Source organism: Centroberyx gerrardi, chromosome 14 (genome assembly GCF_048128805.1).
Source record: "Centroberyx gerrardi isolate f3 chromosome 14, fCenGer3.hap1.cur.20231027, whole genome shotgun sequence".
NCBI classification, from domain to species: Eukaryota; Metazoa; Chordata; class Actinopteri; order Beryciformes; family Berycidae; genus Centroberyx; species Centroberyx gerrardi.
Genome location: NC_136010.1, coordinates 24,178,582 through 24,201,246, shown reverse-complemented (window position 1 = coordinate 24,201,246; position 22,665 = coordinate 24,178,582). Strand labels below are relative to the sequence as shown.

General features: G+C 41.4%; 3 protein-coding genes across 4 annotated transcripts; all 3 read right to left on the bottom strand.

Annotated features, from left to right (window-relative positions):
* Window positions 1-326: 326 nt before the first annotated feature.
* Window positions 327-11,623, bottom strand: LOC139933495 (interleukin-17 receptor D). 2 transcript variants are annotated; one of them, XM_071927602.2, is made up of 12 exons: window positions 11,120-11,623; window positions 7,449-7,533; window positions 6,102-6,260; window positions 5,638-5,756; window positions 4,593-4,716; window positions 4,229-4,267; window positions 3,976-4,121; window positions 3,734-3,808; window positions 3,350-3,425; window positions 2,992-3,129; window positions 2,647-2,819; window positions 327-1,783 (listed from the first exon to the last, which is right to left on the bottom strand). In XM_071927602.2, the coding sequence occupies exons 1-12, from the start codon at window positions 11,243-11,245 to the stop codon at window positions 1,238-1,240; spliced, it is 1,806 nt and encodes a 601-aa protein (XP_071783703.2). In that variant the 5' UTR covers window positions 11,246-11,623; the 3' UTR covers window positions 327-1,237. The 2 variants fall into 2 exon arrangements, with proteins under 2 accessions (XP_071783703.2, XP_078144413.1); XM_078288287.1 differs by having other exon boundaries at window positions 2,992-3,135; window positions 3,359-3,425.
* A 117-nt stretch (window positions 11,624-11,740) lies between these two features.
* Window positions 11,741-18,756, bottom strand: fam50a (family with sequence similarity 50 member A). The gene is made up of 13 exons (XM_071927584.2): window positions 18,477-18,756; window positions 18,016-18,100; window positions 17,543-17,642; window positions 17,196-17,323; window positions 16,574-16,650; window positions 16,251-16,317; window positions 16,012-16,073; window positions 15,459-15,535; window positions 14,837-14,891; window positions 14,025-14,073; window positions 13,793-13,863; window positions 13,452-13,562; window positions 11,741-12,024 (listed from the first exon to the last, which is right to left on the bottom strand). The coding sequence occupies exons 1-13, from the start codon at window positions 18,585-18,587 to the stop codon at window positions 12,016-12,018; spliced, it is 1,002 nt and encodes a 333-aa protein (XP_071783685.1). The 5' UTR covers window positions 18,588-18,756; the 3' UTR covers window positions 11,741-12,015.
* An 841-nt stretch (window positions 18,757-19,597) lies between these two features.
* On the bottom strand, window positions 19,598-22,629 carry cav4b (caveolin 4b). The gene is made up of 5 exons (XM_078288530.1): window positions 22,603-22,629; window positions 21,626-21,758; window positions 21,505-21,535; window positions 20,581-20,768; window positions 19,598-19,947 (listed from the first exon to the last, which is right to left on the bottom strand). The coding sequence occupies exons 2-5, from the start codon at window positions 21,751-21,753 to the stop codon at window positions 19,764-19,766; spliced, it is 531 nt and encodes a 176-aa protein (XP_078144656.1). The 5' UTR covers window positions 21,754-21,758; window positions 22,603-22,629; the 3' UTR covers window positions 19,598-19,763.
* Window positions 22,630-22,665: the final 36 nt, after the last annotated feature.

The window sequence follows — 22,665 nt, the reverse complement described above, 5'->3', positions numbered from 1 at the left end:
AACCCGCTTTTAGGGCGTTAATTTTTACTAGGATATAATTTTATTAGGACATCATGCTCCATTCTTCACAACAATTTCATAATCCTTCGAAACCAATTTCTTTCAGGTATGAGATGAATATTCTCAGCAAAAATATTCTAGAAACAACCTATAGAAATTTAGGGGTTTTCTTCCAGCCTGGCAACCCTGCAACATCTCAAGCGCTGCAAGCCGGTATCGACTGTGTCCATAGCAGTCAAGAGAAATTCATACCATGTATTTGATGAGCCAGAGAAAAATAAATATTCCAAACATTTTATTATCTTACTTTATTCAGAGTATGATCAGATAATTAGATACACAAAGTAACAAAATTCATGCTTCACAAAAATGCAGACTATAGTTTACAAGTGAACATTCATATGTAATCTGACATCAGCATAACATTAAATGATAGTGCATAATAATCCACTATTTTGTGCATAAAATTGCACAGATATAATCAACTATATGTGTTACTGTAAATATGAATGTAATACACTGTTCAATGTGTACTTTGAGGCAGACATTCTCATAGAAATAACTTTAATAACTCGAGACAAGGTCTTAAAATAGACACCTGACATGTATGGACGTGTGTGCGTTTCACATGTAAAACATACTTTTAATGAGGCACATTAACAGGAATTGCATCATTATGTCTTTCCTTTAAATTGAATGAGTTTGTTTATTTACAATGCTTGTCTCACAATTTACAATGGCTTTTTGCATGCAGGTCTTCTATTATCTTGTGCGCTTACATAATAGCATGCAGTCTCTTAAAAATGGACCCTTCACATTTCTCTTTCAATGTAACACTGCACTCGCTCACACACAAAGGCTCTCATGATACAAACAACACTCATCTGTCCTGGTTTGTTTTGTTGCAGAGCATCTCCAGGCCTCATATAAAAGTCAACAGGGAATCAAATGTTGAAAAGACATCAAACATGTTAACAAATAGCTTGGCTTGAGTTTACAGACACAGATCCAACCCTTTTCTAGAGTGAGGGTTTCAGTGCCTTGCTCAAGGACACCTCAGCACTGATTGCAGGCACTGTAGATGTACCAGCCACCTTCCAGTCGCCAGCTCACAGCTGCCATACACCCTCCTGTCGGTACCGGGAACTTTGTGGCTATTGGTTGACCTCTAACCTTGTCCTACACTGGGCTTAATACCACAGTATGTCTGGGCGCACTGGTTTCCTTCCTTTAGTGCTTAGTCCCCTCCTTCCACAGAGTGATGCTCTTTCTCCCTCAGCACCATCCCGGCCTCACAGATGGCCCACTGCAGAGCTGCTCCGGCTGGTAACTTAGTAAAGCCTTCCTCTGAGATGTGCTCTATCTTCAGGTAGCCTCCAGGTCTGTGCAGAGCCACCCCATGGATGTGGGAGAAGAGCAGAGGCAGGTCCCTGGTCAGGGTGTAGTGAGCCACCAGCCCCAGCTCGGCGGGGATGTCCGTTTCCTCAGAGTACTCGAAAATGGCCGCCATGTATTTGGACAGGTCTTGCCCCCTGGCTTTGGCGCGGCCCACCTCCTCTCCTATAAGGGGGATGGCTGCAGCTGAGCTGGAGGTGTTGGACCCCCAGCCCAGCTCTTCGTCAGCCTCCTCCTCATCACCCTCTGGGTCTAGGTGCGACGGCTGCGATCTGAGCCCCCGGGAACAGATCACCAAGACAAAGTCGCTCTCCCGGATCCGCCGGCAGTGCCAGCCCATGGTGCCTTCCTCGGCCAGACTGAGAGAGTCCCACAGGTCCAGGCACACCTGGTGGCAAAAAGAGAAGAGTTTCATACCAAACTGATGTAAAAATACACATGGACCCCTCATGAAAGGAAAGAAGAAAAAAGATAAAGGATAAAAACATCAACTCATTGGCAAGTTGTTGAAATCTAAGCTGGAGAAATGCAAAAATAAGGAACTCAACTCACTACAACTCACATGTTTTGTTTCAACAGTTTATTGAACTAGGATGTTGTGGCTATAGATTTTCTAGTCCTTGGTGATGAACCAATCTGCTTTATTTACACCCTGCTCATATAACTCAGAGACATATAAACCTACCACTGGGAGTGCACTATGTCCCTAATGCAACACATCCACAGACACATAACATGTAGCAGCAACACCTGCATGCAGGAGCAGTAGCACAACAGTAGTGAGCAGCACAGACCTGGAAAGCTTCCCACCCAGTTGTTTAGAGTCAGTGCTGTATTCGTTGTGTGTGTGTGTGTGTGTGTGTGTGTGTGTGTGTGTGTGTGTGTGCGTGTGTGTGTGTGTGTGTGTGTGTGGGCGCGCACACGTGTGTGTGTGTGTGTGTAAGAGAGAGAAAGAGAGAGAGAGAGAGAGAGAGAGACATTGCTGACATATGATGAGCATGCTGAGGCAGACCAAAGCGTGGCTGCCAGCTAGTTTCCTGACTGAACTTGCAACACATATTTATAAAAACATCTGATCATCACTTCTTGTGTGTGTCACTTCATTATAACCGATTGTTTCATCCTAAAAGATATGACTGTGTTGAGTCTTAGACACACCTGGAGACTGAAAATGCATAAGACACTTATAGCAAAATGCACTTCATTACAGAGGATAGATGGATAAGTCATTGGATTTCATTCCCACTCTACCTGAGTGGCCATGTGCTGCTGTAAGAAGGCCCCTAACCGCATGACGGCTCTGACGTGGGCGGGGCCGTCATGGCTGCAGTAGCAAATCAGAAGACGAGGAGGGGTCAACCTGTTGCTCGGCAGTGACATCACTTCCTGCTGGGTGCTCCTCTCTTGATGCTGCTCGATAATGTCTGAATGGATGATAAAAAACCCCAGATTGCATTTTTTGTTGGTACAAGGAAGACTTTCTGTGTCGCTGTGTAAACTGAATGATCAATGAACACTGTCTACTTAATTTGCCTTCATAATTTACTGTGTATGCATATCACGCTTTCTCAGATGAAGTATGGTTTGTCTTTGCACCTGGCTTTATCTCCAGTTTCTTCATCCAGAGGTTGGGCCTCCTCCTCGTAAGAACGGCCAGTAGGATTACAAATATGGCTACCAAGGCCAAGCCCAGTGGAATCATCAGAGCCAGGGATGTCCTGCTAAGAGGCAAGGCTGCTTCTGAGGATGAAATGAAGGTGATGTGACGGCAATCCAGTGACAGAGGTCCAACAACTGACAGAAGTAATCACGTCTAAACATGAAAGGCTTCTCAAATGTTTTGTCAGCGTCCTACAGGAACCTTGCATATGCAAACAAGTCAGCTTTTCAGGAAAGGTTCAACAAGACACCTATGATTTATATATTTTGTGTAGATCATTGGGATCAAGGGAACATACCCTACCTTGTTGAAGGTGTATGACCTGAACACTGAATTTCTTCCTCACTGCATCCACTAAATCAGCTGCAATCTGTGATACAAGAAATGTTGTTTTAGCCCAAAGAACAAGTGATTTAGCATAGTCATGGGTTTTGTTATGTTTAAGAGGCATGACATTTGAAGTAGAGCTGGAGTTCTATTCCAAAATGAGATATCCACCATTTTAAATATGTGGCATCTACTTTTACAAAATTATTATGAGCATTTAAATAAGACTCATCATAGAATATTTATTGTCATCAGCTATTTTGGCTTTTGGGGGAAACAGTCATAGGTATTTTTTTTATATTATGTAATCAATGTCAAACACCCATTAGTTGTAATCCACTTTTATTTTACCTCGCAAGTGTAATTGGTTCCTTCTTGGAGGCCATGCAGCTGGTAACTGTGGTGAGTTTTGTTTTTGGTGGAGTTCTAAGGAAGATTAAGAAAGATTGATGGAGTGAGTAAGTTCACTTGATTATTAATCATTTCTATAGTGGTAATGGAGGCACAGGCAAGGTACGACAGAAAATAGTGCTATGAATACATCCAGTAATATACAGAACTGCAGAAGATGACAACACTAAGCCATCACTCACAGGTCTGATGTCCATGTATTTCTTCATGCCCTTTGCATAACACAATGAGAAATAACCTCTGATGTCCAGGCTTGGAGGAGCCAGGTTAAAGGTCACGATGATGTCAGTGCCTTTCTGCTGCACCTCAATATGTTTGGGGTACCAGTCTGCAATCAGACCAGGAGAAAAGGTTGGAGTTTCCTGATACAGTGAATATGAGTAATGTGGGAAATTTAGGAAGTTGAGGCAGCTTATATCAAAGGTTTTCACTCACCTTTCTTGCACTTCTCAAGACCGTTCTTCTCTGCACATGCTGCAAAACCATAATATGCATATTACTATAAACTGCATAATTTTTTGACTGCATGAATTTTTGGAAAATATGAAGAAAAATGCAATGTTCAGAAAGCAGGTGAACTTCCTGAACTAATAATATGATAATGCATGGTAGATGTCCTTATAACCATAGGCGTGAAAGTGTACAGATGATTGAATCAAGAGAGGGAGGAATTTGGATTTAAAACGTTACCCTGCAGCAACCATGAACTCAGTGTGTGTGTGTGTGTGTGTGTGTGTGTGTGCGTGTGCGTGAGAGAGCTTTATGAGATAACATCTGGCCCGGAGCTCGGCGGTCTTACAGCGAGTGGAGAAGATCTTGCTGTGGTAGAACCGCTCCCACTCCTCAGGCACGGGCAGAGCCATGACGGTGACAGCATACTGGGACCCCAGGGAGAGGCTGGGGAAAGGGTCTGACTTGTAAACCTGCAGGGCATAACGACAATGATGGCCTTGCTTTTCTTCGAACGCAGCAGACAGCGTTGCCACTTGTACAGACATGTTTTGATGAGATAAATGAAGATGAGGTATATGTTTTTGACATGCGCTTTATTTACTGAGGTGATTTGCTTTGTTGAAGGGAAGCGAATACAGTTGTGAAATACAAGCTGCACTATATACAAAAATAAAGACATAAATTAAATGCATATTGGCAACAATTTATCCCTCCGTAAAACCAGTTTCATGTTAGTGTTATTCAGAGTAATTTCTAATTCCAGAATGCCACTTCTGGGACGAGGATGACTGATGGCTGAATGTGAGATATCACTCTTTAAAGTGATAATCAGTAAGATGTTTGTTTTGATTTTGGTGAAGTCTTTGGTGCCAAGCGTTCATTTCTGTGGTGTTTCTGCACTGCACTTCCCAGAGATCACCTGTCAATCAAACTGTGTCACCAGCACTTTTTCCTTGGATTTTCTGATTTTCTGCCATGGCAGCTATCGCTGCTCATGCTAACCATTGTATTGGGCTCTTTCTCAGTATGCATTGTTGTACGTTCTTGCATCCTCCATTTTACCGACGAGGACGAATGGGAAGCCCCGAGAATCATTGCGAGAACGAGGCATCGCATGCGAGCGGCGCTAAAAGTCTAGAATACAGAGCCAGTCGAAACCGCTGGGAAATTCTCTGGGAACAACTTCTTGGAAAATGTCACGTCACGATTACCACTTTAATTTCCTTTTCGGTTTCTCTAAACTCATAATTATCTGCGAACATTCCTGTGGGAAGTGTTTATAGAGCCCCATGATGCACGTCACGAGAACTCCTAATCTCTGTTTGACGTGTCAAAAAGGAGTATACCTTCATGTGGACAAAGAGAGAGAGAGAAAGTGCGGTCCTTCCTACCCTTTCAGCATGGGAGGCGGGGAGGGAGAGGTTGCGGTGGAAGAGAAAGAGTTGACAAGCAACATGAGACCCTCCCAGGGCCTGGAGGGACACCTGAAAGCCTCGCAGGAAGGCGATCCCTGCAACAAACAACAAAGGGGACAGAGCCGGTAAAGGACCCGCAAGTCACAACCCATCATCCATGTAGAAAACACATTGACACTCATGTTGAATACGTGTCTTACAATGTTACATGCAAGTTTAAAAGCCAATTGAGCGTTGATGCATCCCCGTAGGGCGAGGCATGAAATGAACCATCCTAAACTCAAACACTGAAGTGATAAATCACTGGGCGGAATCATTGTGTTTGACATGACAAATGATTCACAAATCTGGCTAGATTCTTGTTATGGCTTCCTCCCAATGTTTGCAACACTTGCTTTTGTGTCCTTCTAACAAGTGAATGTTATGATTTGTCCACATACCGTAGTAACTGGGCTTCCAGGAGACAACGATGTTGTCAGATTTGGGGTTCTGATCATGTAAAAACTCAACCGTCACGTCGTTGGGTGCGTGGACGTAGTGTTGACACACTTCAGGGTCTTCTTCACCTAGCAGCTCAAAACATGGCCACGGAATACAACCTGAGGAGAAATTACAATGGATGTTCATTGTTATGGTTCATTTGTTGTTTGATTTGATTGTTTCCTTGGGATCGTTGGCAAAAATTGGCGTCGTTTTGCCTGAAATGTCTCGCAATTCAATGCGCTGGCCTGTGATGACATCAGATGGTCATTTGAACACAGTGCTATTCAAGCTTTAATACTGTTCATGTTCGTGCAAATATGCAAACAAATTACTTCAATTCAAGTTTTTTTGTTTTCCAGGTTAGGTAAAGCCATTTTACCTCACATACAAAATAACACAAATATTTAAGAAATATAGAAATGCTGTTAACTAGGGCACAGTAGCAGCAAAAACCTTTTATGACAGACACGGTACACTTTTTAGGATTTCTAGACAGTGCACAAGTTGCCCTTCAATGGTAAATTCCAAACATTTCTAAAGCTAAAAACAAAGATGTGATTTTTTTTTTTTTAAATCCTTGTGAAGTGAATTTAAGTTAGTGGTCAGAGCAGAAGAGGCTAAATATTGTTGATTTCTGCATCAAAAAATGATATTGCACTATTTCCATCAATAACACCAAAGGTTGAAGTAAGATACCAGATATTTGGGTTGGGATTAGAGTTTCATTTTTATCTGTCCTCAGATTTAATAACGGATAGGCACATATATAAAAAGACAAATCCTCTTTCATTTGTTCTCTCTAGCACTCAGTAATGTAAATCTGTGATACCCTTTTATGTTTCGCCTCGTGTTTAAATACCAGTGTAAACAATCTGACATCAATTCAATATGATATTAATGCCATGAGGGCAACAGTGGCAGCCTGAGCTTAGAGACGGGCAGGATGGAGACGTTAGGGAGGGAGGAGGTGAACCAGAACGTCTCTCTTCACCCTCAGTAACAACAGCCAAAATGTGTTTGAACAAGGCAGTATTTACACAGGGAAGCTCCTGGGTGTGAATATAGGTATACATGCATGAACATAGGTATACATACATGCCCTACAATTAAAAATATTCGCCCTGTTCCACTATGTTTTCCACCTTGCCTGCTTCAATGAGGGTAAGTTAGGTAAAGGGTGCATTCTAGGTTTTAAAACCCGTTTCTCACAGTGTAATTAGTCTAAAACAGACTGATGGGAGGCAGAATGCAGACATTCGCAGACGAGCTGTGGAGCCAGCGCCGTCCGTTTGAGTCAGACTTACTTCCAAACGCTTCAACGGAGCGAAAGCCCAGGGTCTTCTCCACATCAGCTCTGGTTATTCTGCAGTATTCACATCCAGGTCCTCCCTGCCGAAGAGAACAGGAGATTCTGACTTTGGATTTTGGCTTACGTGCACGGTTGCACATTGTTTGTTTGCAACTTGTATGTTTTAGATCTCTCTTGAAAAAGACATGTTTAACGTCAGTGAGACTACCTGGATAAATAAAGGTCAAATAATAAAAAAATGCATGAGACAGGGATGTGATTAGGGCAATACAAAAAGTCCGTCGTTTGTGCTCTATAGCTGCCCATTCAATTATATGACAAAAGGACATTATGAGTGCTGGCTTTTCTTTCTTCATTTATTAATCTTTGGCCGTGCACCTAAGGAGGATTTTTTGATCGAGTTGTGCTTGCACTTGGCGGAGTTTGGACAATACAAAAAGACTGTAATGGGGAGACAGCAGAGAAACAGATACGTGCAGAAACACACACGCATACACACCAAGAAAAACAAATATGCATTCCTGATATCCTGATAAACATCTTACACATCACATTAGATCAGGCTCATGGTCAAAACAAGTCCAAGACCGGGTAAATTCCAGGTTTAGTTGCCAAGACTAATGGAGGACAAAAGAGTGAAAGCATGTACAGAGGGAGATTTAATTGTAATAGCAGCAATAAACATAACAAATCTCTATATAACAAAGCTAATAATAAGATAATAATAATATTAATTAAAACAAATAAGTTACTATCCATCCAGCATTTTCTCTGTCTCTTTAAAAAACCCAAGAAAAATGATCTAAAATGAGAAAAAAAAGAGAACAGGATAGTTTGTTTTTCCAAAAATCTGTAGACAATTTTCCTCAGTGGCTCAAAGCCTCAATCGGCATGGACAGTGTGGTCAGAGTGCGTTTGGGGATGGCTGGCTTCCTGGAGAATCATATTAATCATATTAAACCATGCAATAACAAAACAATACTGGTCTGTTCCTATTCCAGTGGTGAGGTCAACATAAACCACAATTTATGTACATTCTTCTTGTCTTGTTCAATTTAACATGATTACCAATCTGCAACATCTCATGTAAATATCCTTTGAGCTGTCAAATGAGGTTGAGAAGCCAACTTGGATAAAAAAGAAGCTTGTGTGCTGGAACTATTTCTTTCACCATGACTAAACAGTTAGGCATATTCAAAACTTGAATCAGATGAAAACAGAAATATCAAAGGCATTAATCATCGGTAAGGGGGTTACATTTGGGGGTATCATCAAAATGTATGTGTGACTCAATCCCTGATCATGTGGAAACTTTAGTTTTAACCAAGTCAACAATCCAGGATGGAGTGAGGAGGTGCGCACACACACACACACACACACACACACACACACACACACACACACACACACACATATATAATTGACTTGTCTTTCAGGTTTCTAGCAAAGGCTTTAAAGGACATAACTGGGCGAGCAGCTGGAGAAAATGAGAGAGGAAGAAAAACTGTATCTGCCTCAGGCAGAAAGTGCATGAGAGAAAGAAAGTGTGTGTGTCTGTGTGTGTGTGTGTGTACAGGGTTAGTTAAACTGTCAAATAATGACCAGATAGTCTTTGTAAGCTAAATATATACTTGCACGCAAGCTCATAGCAGAGCATAATCCACATGCTTGCCAAGCACGGTGTAATTGACTGTCTGTCTGTTGACAGACGTACAGTATGTGTCTCTTTCCAATACACACACAGGACACATATTGATGACAGGAGTAATTTGGTTCAGTCTCAATAAATCTATTATCTATTCTGAAATACTGAAAATGACAAGACACTGTATTAAAAGGATCACAAACACCATCTCATAAAAACTTTCCATGGTTGCATTCAATCAACTACACAATGCTTATTGCAGTAGCCCCATGACAGAAACTTGATATAACGCAAGGAAATCACTGTACTGTCAAACTGACTGTGTGACAATTAAAGGGGATTGTCGTTCATATTAAAAACACAATAATCTTCCGGCCTGGGTCGAGCTGACGAGTGCATTTTTCCTTAGTTCAGTTAGTATTTGAGATCGTAAACAACTCCACTCTAAACTGTGGTGGCATACAGTCATATAGCCTGGAGCTGCTCCTTTGAAAATATGTGCGGGACTTTGTGGACACACACAATGTTCGTCTGACGTTTTACATACAGCTGAACTTTATGCTGCAGTAGTGGGTTCTGGTCAGAAAACAAATCCCATGGAAGTCATTCTCAGCTATAGTCCACTTGGTGTGATGTCATAGGCGTCACCCTGATTAACAGACATACCGTAACTAGAGAAATCCTGCTATTATTGCACACCACATTCTACTGTATTTTACTGTATTGCATGTCTCTGGGTTACTTTTCATTGCCTACTTCCCTTCATTTCTTTTTTTTTTGTATGATGTGTTGTACCTGCCTGCAAATCAACTTCCCTTTGGGATTTAAATAACAAACTGAACTGAACCTCTTTTCTCTTGTTTCTGGCTGTGAGAGACAGTAGTGAATGTTCATTAATAAAGCCTGTCAGAAATTCAGTGATATTCCCCTTTAAATGTATTTCAAAGGTGGCAGTTTTGTTGTGCTTGTAATTACAGGGAGAGTGAAATTTTGATTGATCTGAAATAAAAAAAAAGCTGTAAAAGGTTTATTTTCCTTCTGAGTCCTACTCGTCATGAAGCTATGGGATACACAGTATAGCCCAGTGGATCAACAGGACATGGAGGTGTGTCTTGCTGTCATTAACGTTTCCACAGTGAAAAGCACCAAAACATCAACATCATCTCTTGGCAGTTCACTCAACCGTCACAAAAGCTGGACAAACATGGGAAATATGTGTTTGGCAGTAAGTGCTGGGAAATAGTAGACATGTATTTCAAAATCCCATACTTTTCCTGGACTTGAAGATTTTGGTTGCTGTTCAATACTGAGAAATATAACTGTTAACCAGGACGCTACACTCTATAGCTGAAGATCAGGGCTGAAGGTCTACAACTACATAATATGTACTGTTATATAATGTTCCAAGTATTCACAGACTGAACTGGTGGGCTACAGAGACAGAAAACACCATGACCCAATAAAAAAAAATACTACAAATTAGGCTTATGTTACTGGAATTATAACACATACTTGACAAAAATATGAACCCATCTTACTTGCTGTCCTGGAGAAAGCAACTTGTCGACAGGTTTGAAGTCGTATGTAACGCACAAGACATTGGAAGCATGCATAATCCAGCAGGTAAGACACTGTCAACACAACCTCTCCACAGTTGCAGGTTTACATCCTTTAGAATGTGTTCAAAGGTTTTTCGTCAGACATTAAACCACAGACTTAAGATCCTCCTTTCTTATCCAAGCAGAAGTGTTTCCCAACCCCAAAATTATATATTTACACCCAAGAGAAATTATGTAAACAAATACAGCTGCTGGAGGAGAAGAGGCTTAAATAGCAGTTAGCTCACCTGTAGTACATCCCAGTTTAATTATCTCCTTTAGTGTGAGGCTTTCTAAATAAGTGTTCCCGGATTAGAACACCCACAATGGAAATGTGTAAACAAAAGGAATGAACCAGCTGCTGGAGAAGACAAGGCGCCGAAATTGGTATAAACATAGGTGTAACTTGGGAAGGCAGCTTACCTGTCGGACACATTCCAGATTGCAGTCCTGAGGAGCGATGGCGGCAGCGGCGGCGGGATCCTCCTGAGCCCAGAGGGGCCAACCAAGCATCAGGAGCTGGCACAACACAAGCGCTTCCTTCCACATGCTGCTACAGCCAACATGACACTGCCCCACTGTGAGAACCAGACCTCAAAGTCATACACACACACACACACACACACACACACACACACACACACAGGTTAGAATGCAGCCACTCGTCAGCGCAAAACAGTGGCTGTATGTTGAAGTGAAGTGTCTCGGAGAGTGCGTGACAGTGAGTGGCAGGAAGGAGGGAAGGAGGGAGGGAAGAAAGATGAGGGGAGTGGTGTCTTTAGGCTACGGGTGGAGGTTCATACTACACACAAGCAGCTCTCTGTGCATATTTTAACTGTTACGCCCCTGGACTAGTTGGATTTGTCCTCTAAGGGCAGGAGGCACATGACACGATTGGCTCTGAAACCTAGTTAAGGTCTGCAGCCAGATCCAGGAAAACCACATTCACATTCATCACACACATACCACAGAGAGGCCCGGCTATTCAGCACAACTGATTGGCAAGCATGCGTGATTTGGTGCCAAAGCAACTTTCATCTTCAGTCCAATAAATCATAACCAGATTCATTTTATTCAACAGAGATGCTACAACATGGTTCGTGAGCTATATACATACGAATGTGGTTTGGTTTCTGAGGGAACATCGCATTGGCAATTCAAATACATTTATGGAAAACTAGTATTTCAATAGCACAGTAAAAGCATTAATCAATTGTTCATGAAATCCTAAAGAAATCTGTTGTGACAACACAGTAGTAAAATAACATGTTGGAAAAAAAAAATCTTTCCATCAAGAATTGCTGAAGAAGACCACAATTTCACCGGATCTGAAAAACAAGCACAACAAACAAAACAAGAACAGTTACTTCAAGGATAAAACACGTGCTACAGTCAAACCAATAATTCAAACCATTTTGATCTAATAATCTGCTCCGACTTGGAACATGGGATGATTTACAGAGCTTTCTCAATTATTCCATTCTACAAAACATCTTAACATCTGCCAGATACTTGGACGGGGAAGCGGTATCAGAGGGGCGAGCGTGCCCGTGCAAGAAGGGCTGGCAGCAGGGAGCTTTTCTCTTCACAGAACATTAGCACCCATCAAGGGGCAGCGTACTACACAGGGTTGGCTATCTAATTTCCCCACGGGGATTATTCAACTTTCATCTATTCAATACTCTTTTTTTTTTACGATAACTATCTTTGTATAACGAACGCACGTTCTGTTAGGTAATAGAGTCAATTTCATTCTGTGTAACATTTATAACTGAGTTCCTGGATAAAAAGAAAACGGGTTCTTATAGTAAGTATCCAACACTGAAGAGCTTTTGGATACCTTCCAATATCTGGTCATTCCTTAAAATCTAGGTTGTGCATTTGGACCCCGCTCACTGTCCTGCTCAATGTCCACATCTGCAAACACACTCTACGGATGAGTCACGGCACACTTGTGACTTTCAAACCCAAACTAAGCGCTTTGTCGAGGAAGAACAAAGAACCTGTCTGGAAGCATTTAGCCATGAAGAGTTATAATCCAGCATTATTACAAATGAAGCTCAGCCCTTTTGCCAACTTTGTGTGATTCAGAGAACACACTAAAAGACAGGAGAAGAGTAATGTAAAAGAGGGGCAGGAGTAACAGTGAGGCTGTTCTGCTGGGATTTGATCCTAAACCAGCATGATTCAACAGGTGGTTTTCTTACTGCACAAGGTTTGGAGTCAAATCACTCAAATTCAGAAGTGAAACAGTTCATTAATTTATGATGACGCATCCATTCTAATTATAGATTTATTTGTGTATTTGGATTGTTATTTGTCCATCCAGCCATCCATCCATTTATTCAGTCATTTATTATTATAGCTGGGATATGAGAGCCTTTTTTTCTCTTTTTATTAACTTACTTGATGGGGATGATGCACATTAATTAACGTTTCTGTAAGTGTGCCAGAGTTAGCCAAAAAAAACCCAGATTAATTTATGGGATTGATTCAGTTGAGAATGAATTAACCAATTACAGCACCATCTTTGGGCACCACTTCATGTGTGTGCTACTGAACTACCCATACAAACCCTGTGTCAATCCTTAAATATAAAAAATATCATTTACTACTGAAATACGCATTGTCAATATGGCAAGCGTATGGGTACTGTCTGTGTATTCAGATGAGACGAAACTTCAATGATCCCTGTGGGGAAACTGTAAATTATTACTTAACAAGGCATACTATCATGCAGCAAACCATTTCTCACCGTATATTTGTCCCATTTCTTCTCGGGATCGTACGGCTCCCAGCGGCTCGCGGGGAAGATGTGCTTGTTCTTCTCATACCAGCTCCTCAGCACCACTTTGCCTGCATGAGACTGGGAGCAGACAAAAACAAACACTTATTAAATAAATGTCTGCTCTGGACTGTAATTTCTTGAAGAAGTGAGGCACCTGTGCCGGTTTTAAATCAGTGACATTTGAGTGTTTTTTTCCTCTCACAATCTCTTCTTTTTGTTGTGCAAATTTGGAAAATGAGTGACTGGTTATGTGATCTCATAAAAATGTAAAAAAAAAACAAAAAAAAAAAACATCACCACATCCTCACCTCATCTTTCTCCACAGTGGCGTCGTTCACCAGTCGAATATCATCGTGGACGTCAAAGCTGAAGAGAGGACCTGTGGAAAACAGGAACAACCTCACATTATTCCATATAGAAACTAATACATACAGTATCCAAACACTACCAGTGGGGTGAATGTAATATCTACAACCATTGATCTCTTAAAATTGACTAGGGGCACATCTTGGGTGGTTACTTTTGTTGGCGTTGACTTACCAGATTTGCCTCTGGCTTTAGTGACAATGAAGTCGTAAAAACTGTGATGCTGAATGAGACAGAGAGATGAAACATGATGAGATTCATTGAGTCAACATATCTGCAATCCATTCCACTATGTAATTAAGTCCTGTGGCCGCCAAAAGTGCCACACCTGTTGGAACAATTACAAAACACACCAGAATTCATATCCAGGTGATCCGACCTGTTTTAACCAATGGAATTCCTTGACATGTGGTGGACAGACAGACAGACGGGCCTTGGGCAAAGAAACTGTTAATTACATTGTGGTGGGGCTCTGGATCTGGGATTTCTGCCATTAGACAATTATTCGTTTTTTTTTAATCAACTATGAAACTAACCGGTCAAGAAACTGATTTAATTTAAAATTGAAGTGATATGCATCATGTCTCTGGATGTAACAGAAACTTGGAGACTTGTTCAGTATTGGTGGTCAGAGGTTTGCGCTCTCTGAGTGCGTTCTACTTTCATTAAAATCCTTATTTTAATCAAATGAATCACGTCTTTACTTTCAGTTATTCATAGTATTCTTTCACAAAACTACTGTCAGAACTGACTGGGATTACAGTTACCCATTTTCATAGCAAGACGGCTGTTAAATGGAAAATATAAAGTTTACCAGTGCGAGTGAGTCTAAACCAAAAATACCACTTAATCACTTTTGGATCCTAAATACGGACACAAATTACAGGTGTTGAAAGAACCACAACTGTGTGAAGATGAAGCAATAGTGCAGCTGTCACTCACTGTGTGGTTTTCATGGGTGTGTCATTGGTGCACCCTGTACTCACATGTGGGATTATCAAATCCTCTTTGATGTACATCAACTGCTCCACTCCAGCAGACCTGCACATTGAGGAGAGACAAGATTTGAGCGTCATGAGCGTTACGATAACGCCCAGGTCCACTCACTCCCGCGTGTGATGAAAGTTCAAGAGAATCATGCGTGTCTAGCACGAAACAAGTTGTCAAGCAAGTTGTCTGTGATCATCTAAGTGCTTTCAGAACAAGCCTTCACAAAGGCTTTCTAATTTGACTCCAAGAAAAGTCAACTTAGTGCAACTTATTAAATTGCATATTTATCTACTGTATTTTCCACTCCTTTGTGTGAAAACCTACATCAGTACATTTTTCTGCTCTTAGTCAGAATGAGAGTTAAAGAGTTTAAGAGTTAAGTGAACAGCAACACAATCACAACCCTTAAAATATGCTCAGGAAATGCATACTAAAGAGAGGGTGAAGGAAGGACGATGGCCAATCATCACTGGGGGGTACAACACAAATACAATGCGAATGACAGTGTACTTGTTTTGTCCCTCATGGACAGGTTGTCACAGAATCACAACAATGCATGATCCTGGTTGGTCGTCACACTTTGTTCTCCGCCTCCTCCTTTCCTCCTCAAATTCTCACCTCAGCTCACTGAAGTCCTTCCTGAGGACTTCCAGAGCCCTCTGTAGGAAGCTCTGGATGGTATTTCCCTTCCTCATCTGCAGGACAAACAAAAAACACACACACAGTAACCACTACGAATTTTAGCAAGGGGGATGATGGGAACGTACACTGTTAATTTCCTCTTTATTTTCCCTCACATCTATAATTAACAAGGGGGATACATTGAGTGATTCCTGCTAACACAGAGGATATTGTTAGCCTTAATGAGAGAAAGGGAATATATAGGAGGTAGCTGTTGCATTCAATTTGATTACTGATAATGGTCTCTTTGATCTGCTGTAACACAATGAGGATGTTATGACTGCAGAGTGCTAAAGCAAGATTTCACTTTAGCAGACAATCTTAATTTTTTAGCAGGCCCCATATGAGTTGAGGATCTTTCAATCACCCATATTAGCTGTCCTAGGTGACCGATTTTTTAATCTAAGTAAAATATTGCTTTAATATTTGCGCTGTTTCCAGTATGAAAGAGAGTACACATGTACCAGTGTGCTAAGTCATCATACTTTACCTTGACAGTCTTACGATGTCCGGATCCATCCCAGTAACTGAACGTGATCTCAATCTCCTCACCTGAAAGGACAGATAAGTCATTACCATGACATTGAGACATTTTTATATTGGAGTTAATTAGTTAGTTTTATGCTTTTAGTGGTTAGGAGTTAGTGGATGAATGTCCTACTCAAGTGTAATAATAAAAGAGGTGTGTATGTGTTTGTGTGTGTGTGTGTGTGTAATCCTGCCACTCACTCTTGATCTTCTCCTGCTTGCGCTCCCACTCCTGCCTGAGCTCCTCCCTGAGACGGTTCTCCTCCTCCTAAACACATAAGGACGACAAAATCAAAGAAGTGGAAAACATCAAAATCTATATCTATATTAGAAGACTATGTTACATTAACATTACATTGGTAGGAATAGTCTTATTCACCATGGTGGGAAATTACCACCAGCCATAAGTGAAATGCTGATAAATGTAAAAAAAAAACAACATATGAGAGCCAAGCAAGAAAAGATGTTTTCCGCAGTAATGTACTTTGGATAAAAGCCTCAAGTGTCATATGCACAGGCCTCACCTCTCTGTCTCGATCAGGCAGGAAACTAGTGTCCACATCTGGGTTCTTCCCCAGCTTCTTCTTCTTCACTGGGGCATCTAGGAGACAGGACCAAACATTCACCGCAGAAATTAAGTTGCTGGTGATCAAAATAGTGTCTTACAATGCTCATATGGTGCAACACAAATACCCTCATAGGCCCGTATGTATGTAATAGGCATATTATCACTGTTTACCACACACCACACAAAACTAAAATAAACAACAACATAGGGAGAATAAACTGGAGTAAGCATTGATTATTTCCATATTAGAAATGAATCTCTTTGTTCTTAAACTGCTTTCTTTAGTTGAAAGTATTTGAGAAGCGACTTTGATGAAGCCACAACTCAAAGTCTGTCATGAGGAGACTGATTTTACTCTGATTGGAGCAACCCCTTTTTTCTCCAAGCAATCGCAGGTCAATATGTCACCGTCACTCACCCCACTGAACAGTGTGAACACCATGGTATGGTATCAACTGCCACTGTTTGACTTTTACTTATTTCTTATTTATTTATTTGAATTGCTCATAAAGCTTTAGCTTGGAGTAAATCAGACTGGGTGAAATGACGGCCCTTCTTGACCTAACATCTGCACTCACAATCCTCCTCTTCCTCCTCTTCCTCGTTTTCCTCTTCATCTTCTTCATCGTCTGGATTAAATGACAAGCTGGCTATCTTCCTCTTCTGTTCCTCCTTTCTCTTCTTCTCTTTCTGCTTCTCGAGCTTTCTATGAAGAGAAATACATAAATGATTAACAAGCAGAATCAACAGGAAGAAAAATGGAGAGGGGATAGGAAGACATGCTTTTGGGTCCACAGGCACGTACATGTGAGCACACACACACACACACACATCACGAGGAAAGTAAATAGACCATAAAGGAAGGAAGATGGCCATTCATCCGTGGGAGAACGATGTTCAACCAAAACAGCAGGCTCTAACTCACAGCTGGAGCTCCTTGGACTGCTCCTTCTTGGCCAACTGCTTCTCTCTCTCCTTCACCAGCGCCTCCTGCTTGGCCTTCATGTCATTCAGCGTCACCAGACCTGATCAGGACATGGAATTAATCATATGGATCTTGCTTGTTAATGACAGTATTATCAAAAACAATATATATTAGACAGATCAGATAGACACACATATTGTAACAACAAATAATCACAACATGACAAAAACTTTGTATTTTTTTCCTCTTTCCATAGCAACACTGCACACTTCTACTGGGTGCAAATTTGTTACATCTCAGCATTCCAGCTGTCACTTCAGATGGAATATCTCACTCCTGCTGACACGACCCTGTCATATGTTCACCTATCTGGGTCACATTTTGACCCAGTCCAGGCATTTCTAGCTGGCCTAACAATGACACGTTGCAACGTGAAGTGCTGCAAGGCTCATGTGTGGCAGCAAGATGCTTACCGACTGTGCTGGACTTCAGCTCTGCCTCCACAGCATCATAGTGGGCTGAGAATTTCTTATCGATGTTGGACTTGACCATGTTGTCCTGCGAGAAACCAGAGAGCAAGACCAGACACACAGGTGAGTTAGGCAAATTTAAGTCCTGAAATTGGCACCTGTCTTTATATTTTTCCAGGTCTTTGTTTTATAGGTAAGATGTTAACATAACATAACACTGTATACAAGATAAGTACTGTCTGTCTAAAGTATCTTGTGAAAGTAACTTAAAGTAGCTTCTTCTTCTTCTGTTGGGCCCTTTAACGGACCCCTTTAACGAAGATGAGTTCAGGGGTCTCCAGACTCCACTGTGAACTGGTCTAACAGCTAGTTGGTTTGACCAGACAAAGAGAGGACTACAATAGCCCGCAGCAACACTGCGTGCTTAATAAACATTTCATAAATTAAGCTAACTTGTTAGATACCTCTGCAATCCTCTGCTTCAGCTGTTCAAGTTGCTCTCTTTCTTTTTCTCGTTTCTTCATCAGCTGCATGGCTCTTCCAGCCTCGCTGGCAGCTCCTTTGTACTGCGCCATTATGGCTGCTTTTGTTTGTTTCTATAGCCCCGTATAAAAAAATATCTAAAGAAACAAGTAATAAACAGAAAGAGTCGCTAAATTCTCAAATAAAACACCGTTTTAACGACTCAAACAGGGATGTTATGGCTGTGAAGGCAGAGGTCCTCCAGCACGTCACAACAAGAAAAATGGCGATGTCGAAATGCATGCTGGGTCGTGATATAATATATGTTGCCTTCAAATGCTATCGGAAATGTCGTAATTACGAGCTGTACAGCGTCAGCGACCTAACAAAGTGGTAAATACGACTGGGAAAAATCATAATAATTAATAATTTCCCCAGAGGGAAAAAAAGAGCATTTCCACCGTAGAGATGAATACAGTATGTCAAATTTAATCATTATATATTATTGTTTGATAATGCATGTAAATTATTGTTGTCGTATTTTTTCACTGTTAGTTTAACTTTTAGTTGTCATACATTTTTGGCACAGGCTATTAAGTTGTCTTCATGGTGTTGAAGAGGCAGCAGCTGGAAATAGCCTAGCATTTATTTATATTGCTACAAAAGATGTCTACAGAACTATAATATGATAAATTAATCAAAATGAATTTGTTGCCCTGTGCTGCTTAATTCTAAAATAAAACAATAGACACACACACACAAAAGGGTGCTTTTGTTGCAGGGTCCATTTTGGTATTTCCAACCAAAATCAGTTGAATGCCAAGTTGTATTTACAACTTGAAAATATGAGCTTATCTAAGGCAGCACAACTTGATTCTGAATCACTTGAAAAGAAACAGACCTCTCTGAAACAATGTGGGCATGTTTATTCACATAATACATTTCTTAAACCAAAAAAAAAAAAAATGCACAAAGATTTTCAGACATTTACATAGCCTAATACAAATTTCTCAAAATGAAAAGACAGTATCAGTTTGAAATCAGTGTAAACTGAACTGGTTAAACAATACTAATACTAATAATAATAATTACAATAATGAACAGACAATTTGTACATGTTGCTTATTAATTCCCTTTACATTTGTAGAAAACAGATCAAATAGCATTAACATTATACCAGGTTACAGATCTATGCCAATTCAAAAACTACAAAATTCAAAGAAAAACTCACTCACTCACTCACTCGCTCACTCACTCACTCACTCACTCACTCACTCACTCACTCACACTCATACAACGTCTTTCTCACTCATTAAAGGCCAGTCCTTGTTAGACAGCGAGACGGCAATTTGGCTGCAGCAGCGAGCAAGGGATGAGCACAAAGGAGCGATGAAAGCGTTCACCACACACATCCACAAGGACCGCAGGCATGGAAGAAAGGTGTTGCTCAGCTGTACGCAAGGTATCACACACCTACAGGGGGAGGGAGAGAGAGAGAGAGAGAGGGAGAGAGAGAGAGAGAGAGAGAGAGAGAGAAATGTAGAGACAGACAGAGGGAGGAAGTGAGAAAGTGATTTAGTGTGTGAAAGATTTAAGATGTAATTTTGTAAACTATCAAGAATGTAAATCAAACTGCAGTGCTTGTCACCTAAGGTCAGAGTTAAGGAGTGTAGGTGTTGTGTGTGTGTGTGTGTGTGTGTGTGTGTGTGTGTGTGTGTGTGTGTGCTAACCGAATAGCTCTCAACCTTTTCAGTTCACAACCCCCCAAAGCAAAGCCATGCCCTTTGACACCATATGATGATTTGTATTTCCCTTTGCAGGCTATTATTATATTATTATTATTAATTATTGGAAGAAGCCTTGAGGCTGCAAATATGAACTATTTCACAAGACTAAGGCATTTATCACCAGTATTGGCTGGTGCGTTACAGTGAATCATCACAGTCACATTATTAGTGACTAGTTTCAGCTAGTATAAAGAATGACTTTCAACTTCAGTAATGCTATTACAATCATAAATCACTACACTACTAAATAAGTTGTGAGATTGTTATCTGTGGTTATTGTAGCATACGCCTACATGAGGGAGTATTTCCAGACGCTTACCAGACATGCAGACAGGCGAGCACGGCCAGGAGAATGCCGGAGAGGAGGGCGAAGGGCACGGCGAGCAGCAGGGAGAGACAGCGGTACGTCCAGACGCGCGCCGCCTCGAAGCCGACCACGCTGTAGAGCCACACCCGGTCTATGCTGCGCGGCGTAGCGGGCTCCGCCAGCACGTCGCTGACCTCCACCTGTGGGCAGCGAACCAGGGAGTGGGAGGCAGGAAGACGAGGAGGGAGAGAAGAAAGGGATGGAGAGAGGAAAAGAAGGCAAGAGAGGTTGAAAAGACTGCAGACATCATTTTAACATCCATAAATCACTACCACATTATTCTGAGACATTAGTGTAATTACTGTAAACAAATAAGACCATTGGCGTGAAGAATGGCAGCCTCTACCGGCCTCTACACTGCATTTTACATTGTGTGGCACTGGGTCAGATTTGGCGGGAAATCTGCTATATTGCTTTAAGGCACAAAGAGATTGTGCTTTACAGCACAAAACAGGAAGAGGGCGCTGTTCCTCCAGTGCAAATGGAGCTAAAGCTTTCAGAATTTCTGCCAGAGGCAGATGGTGGAACGATGGAAAAATCATTGACATGTTTATCCTCTTCAGTAAAGAAAAGAGAAAACCTTTGATTGAAGCAGCAAAGATCATCTTTGTGACTGGAAGCAACAGGGTTTATGGGAAATGTAGTCTTAAATTTGAGACAGTAGCACTAACAACACCACTGGCGTGAGATTATACAAAGATATCTTTGACAATGATATATTGATGTTTAAAAATGCTACATGTTGCACCTTTAATAAGATGATATGTAGTGTCAATATGTGTTATTATGAACATATCTTGCATTGAAATGTAACACAAATGTGCGCCGTCCCAAGGAAGACACACAGAAGACACGATAGGTTCCTGGTGTGGGTACCTTTAGGTGCTGGTTGATGCCATAAGGGTCCCTGTTCACAGGACGGGTGGGGGTGGGGGTTGGGGTAGGTGTAGGTGTGGGAGTGGGTGTAGGTGTAGCAGGGATCGGAGGTTTGGGGGACGGAGTCGGGGTTTTGGAGGCAAACTCCGGCGGAGGCGGAGGCGTGTTGATCTGCTCTTCACCTCCATCGTCTTCGTCCTCGTCATCAATCTGACACTCCACCAGACAGTCATCGCTCACCATCATCATCCTCGCTGCAGGAAGAAGCACATGCTCACGTTCGCTCACATGCAGGAAGATACATGAACACAAAGACAGTCAAATGTATGAGGACACCTGCACAGTCCCTCTCCCTGTCTTGCTCTAACACACACACACACACACACACACACACACACACATACACTGAAAACACACACACACACAAAAACACACATACACGCTGTCGTCAGAGCACTGCAGCCATGTGCTGTGTAACAGAGAGCCGGGCACTGGGACTACCACCTGTTCTCGAGCTCCCAAAAAGAAACCATACCAAAATCTGTAAATAGCAGCGTGTAATTTTAAATGACATTTGTAAAACGTGAATCCACATGGTCATCCCCCATTACAGGGTTTTCACATGTCTCTTCAGATTTATACAGGGATCAATGCAGTTTATAATCAGATATTTAGTTTTTCTGGTTTGGTGTTGGGACTTTTACCTAAAAAAAAAAAAGGATTTAAGATTCAAACACTTGCAATTTTTGTGAATGTATTTCATTGAATATAATATCCTCCTGCATATGTTCTCCAAGAGATGTCTTATTCCTAATGAACTTGCATGTATTTAAAATGAATGAATCCTTGCTGAATCAATGCACCACAAGGCAAAAAACCCCCAGACACAATGTTTTCTTCCATAATCCAAGTGTGATTTAGACTGTACTCATGTTTCACTTTAGCTTTTAAAGCCACATCCTCAAAGAAGATATACACCAACAGTTATTGTAAACTAAGAAACTTCAGTCGCAACTGATATGCTTGTTGAGGAATAACGCAGCAGAAATGCCATAGGGGCAGCAATGGTGCAGCAATGATAAATCATATGCCACTTACCTTACTCAAAGTGCTATTCCAATTCTGTATCAATGACAGAGAGAGAGAGAGAGAGAGAGAGAG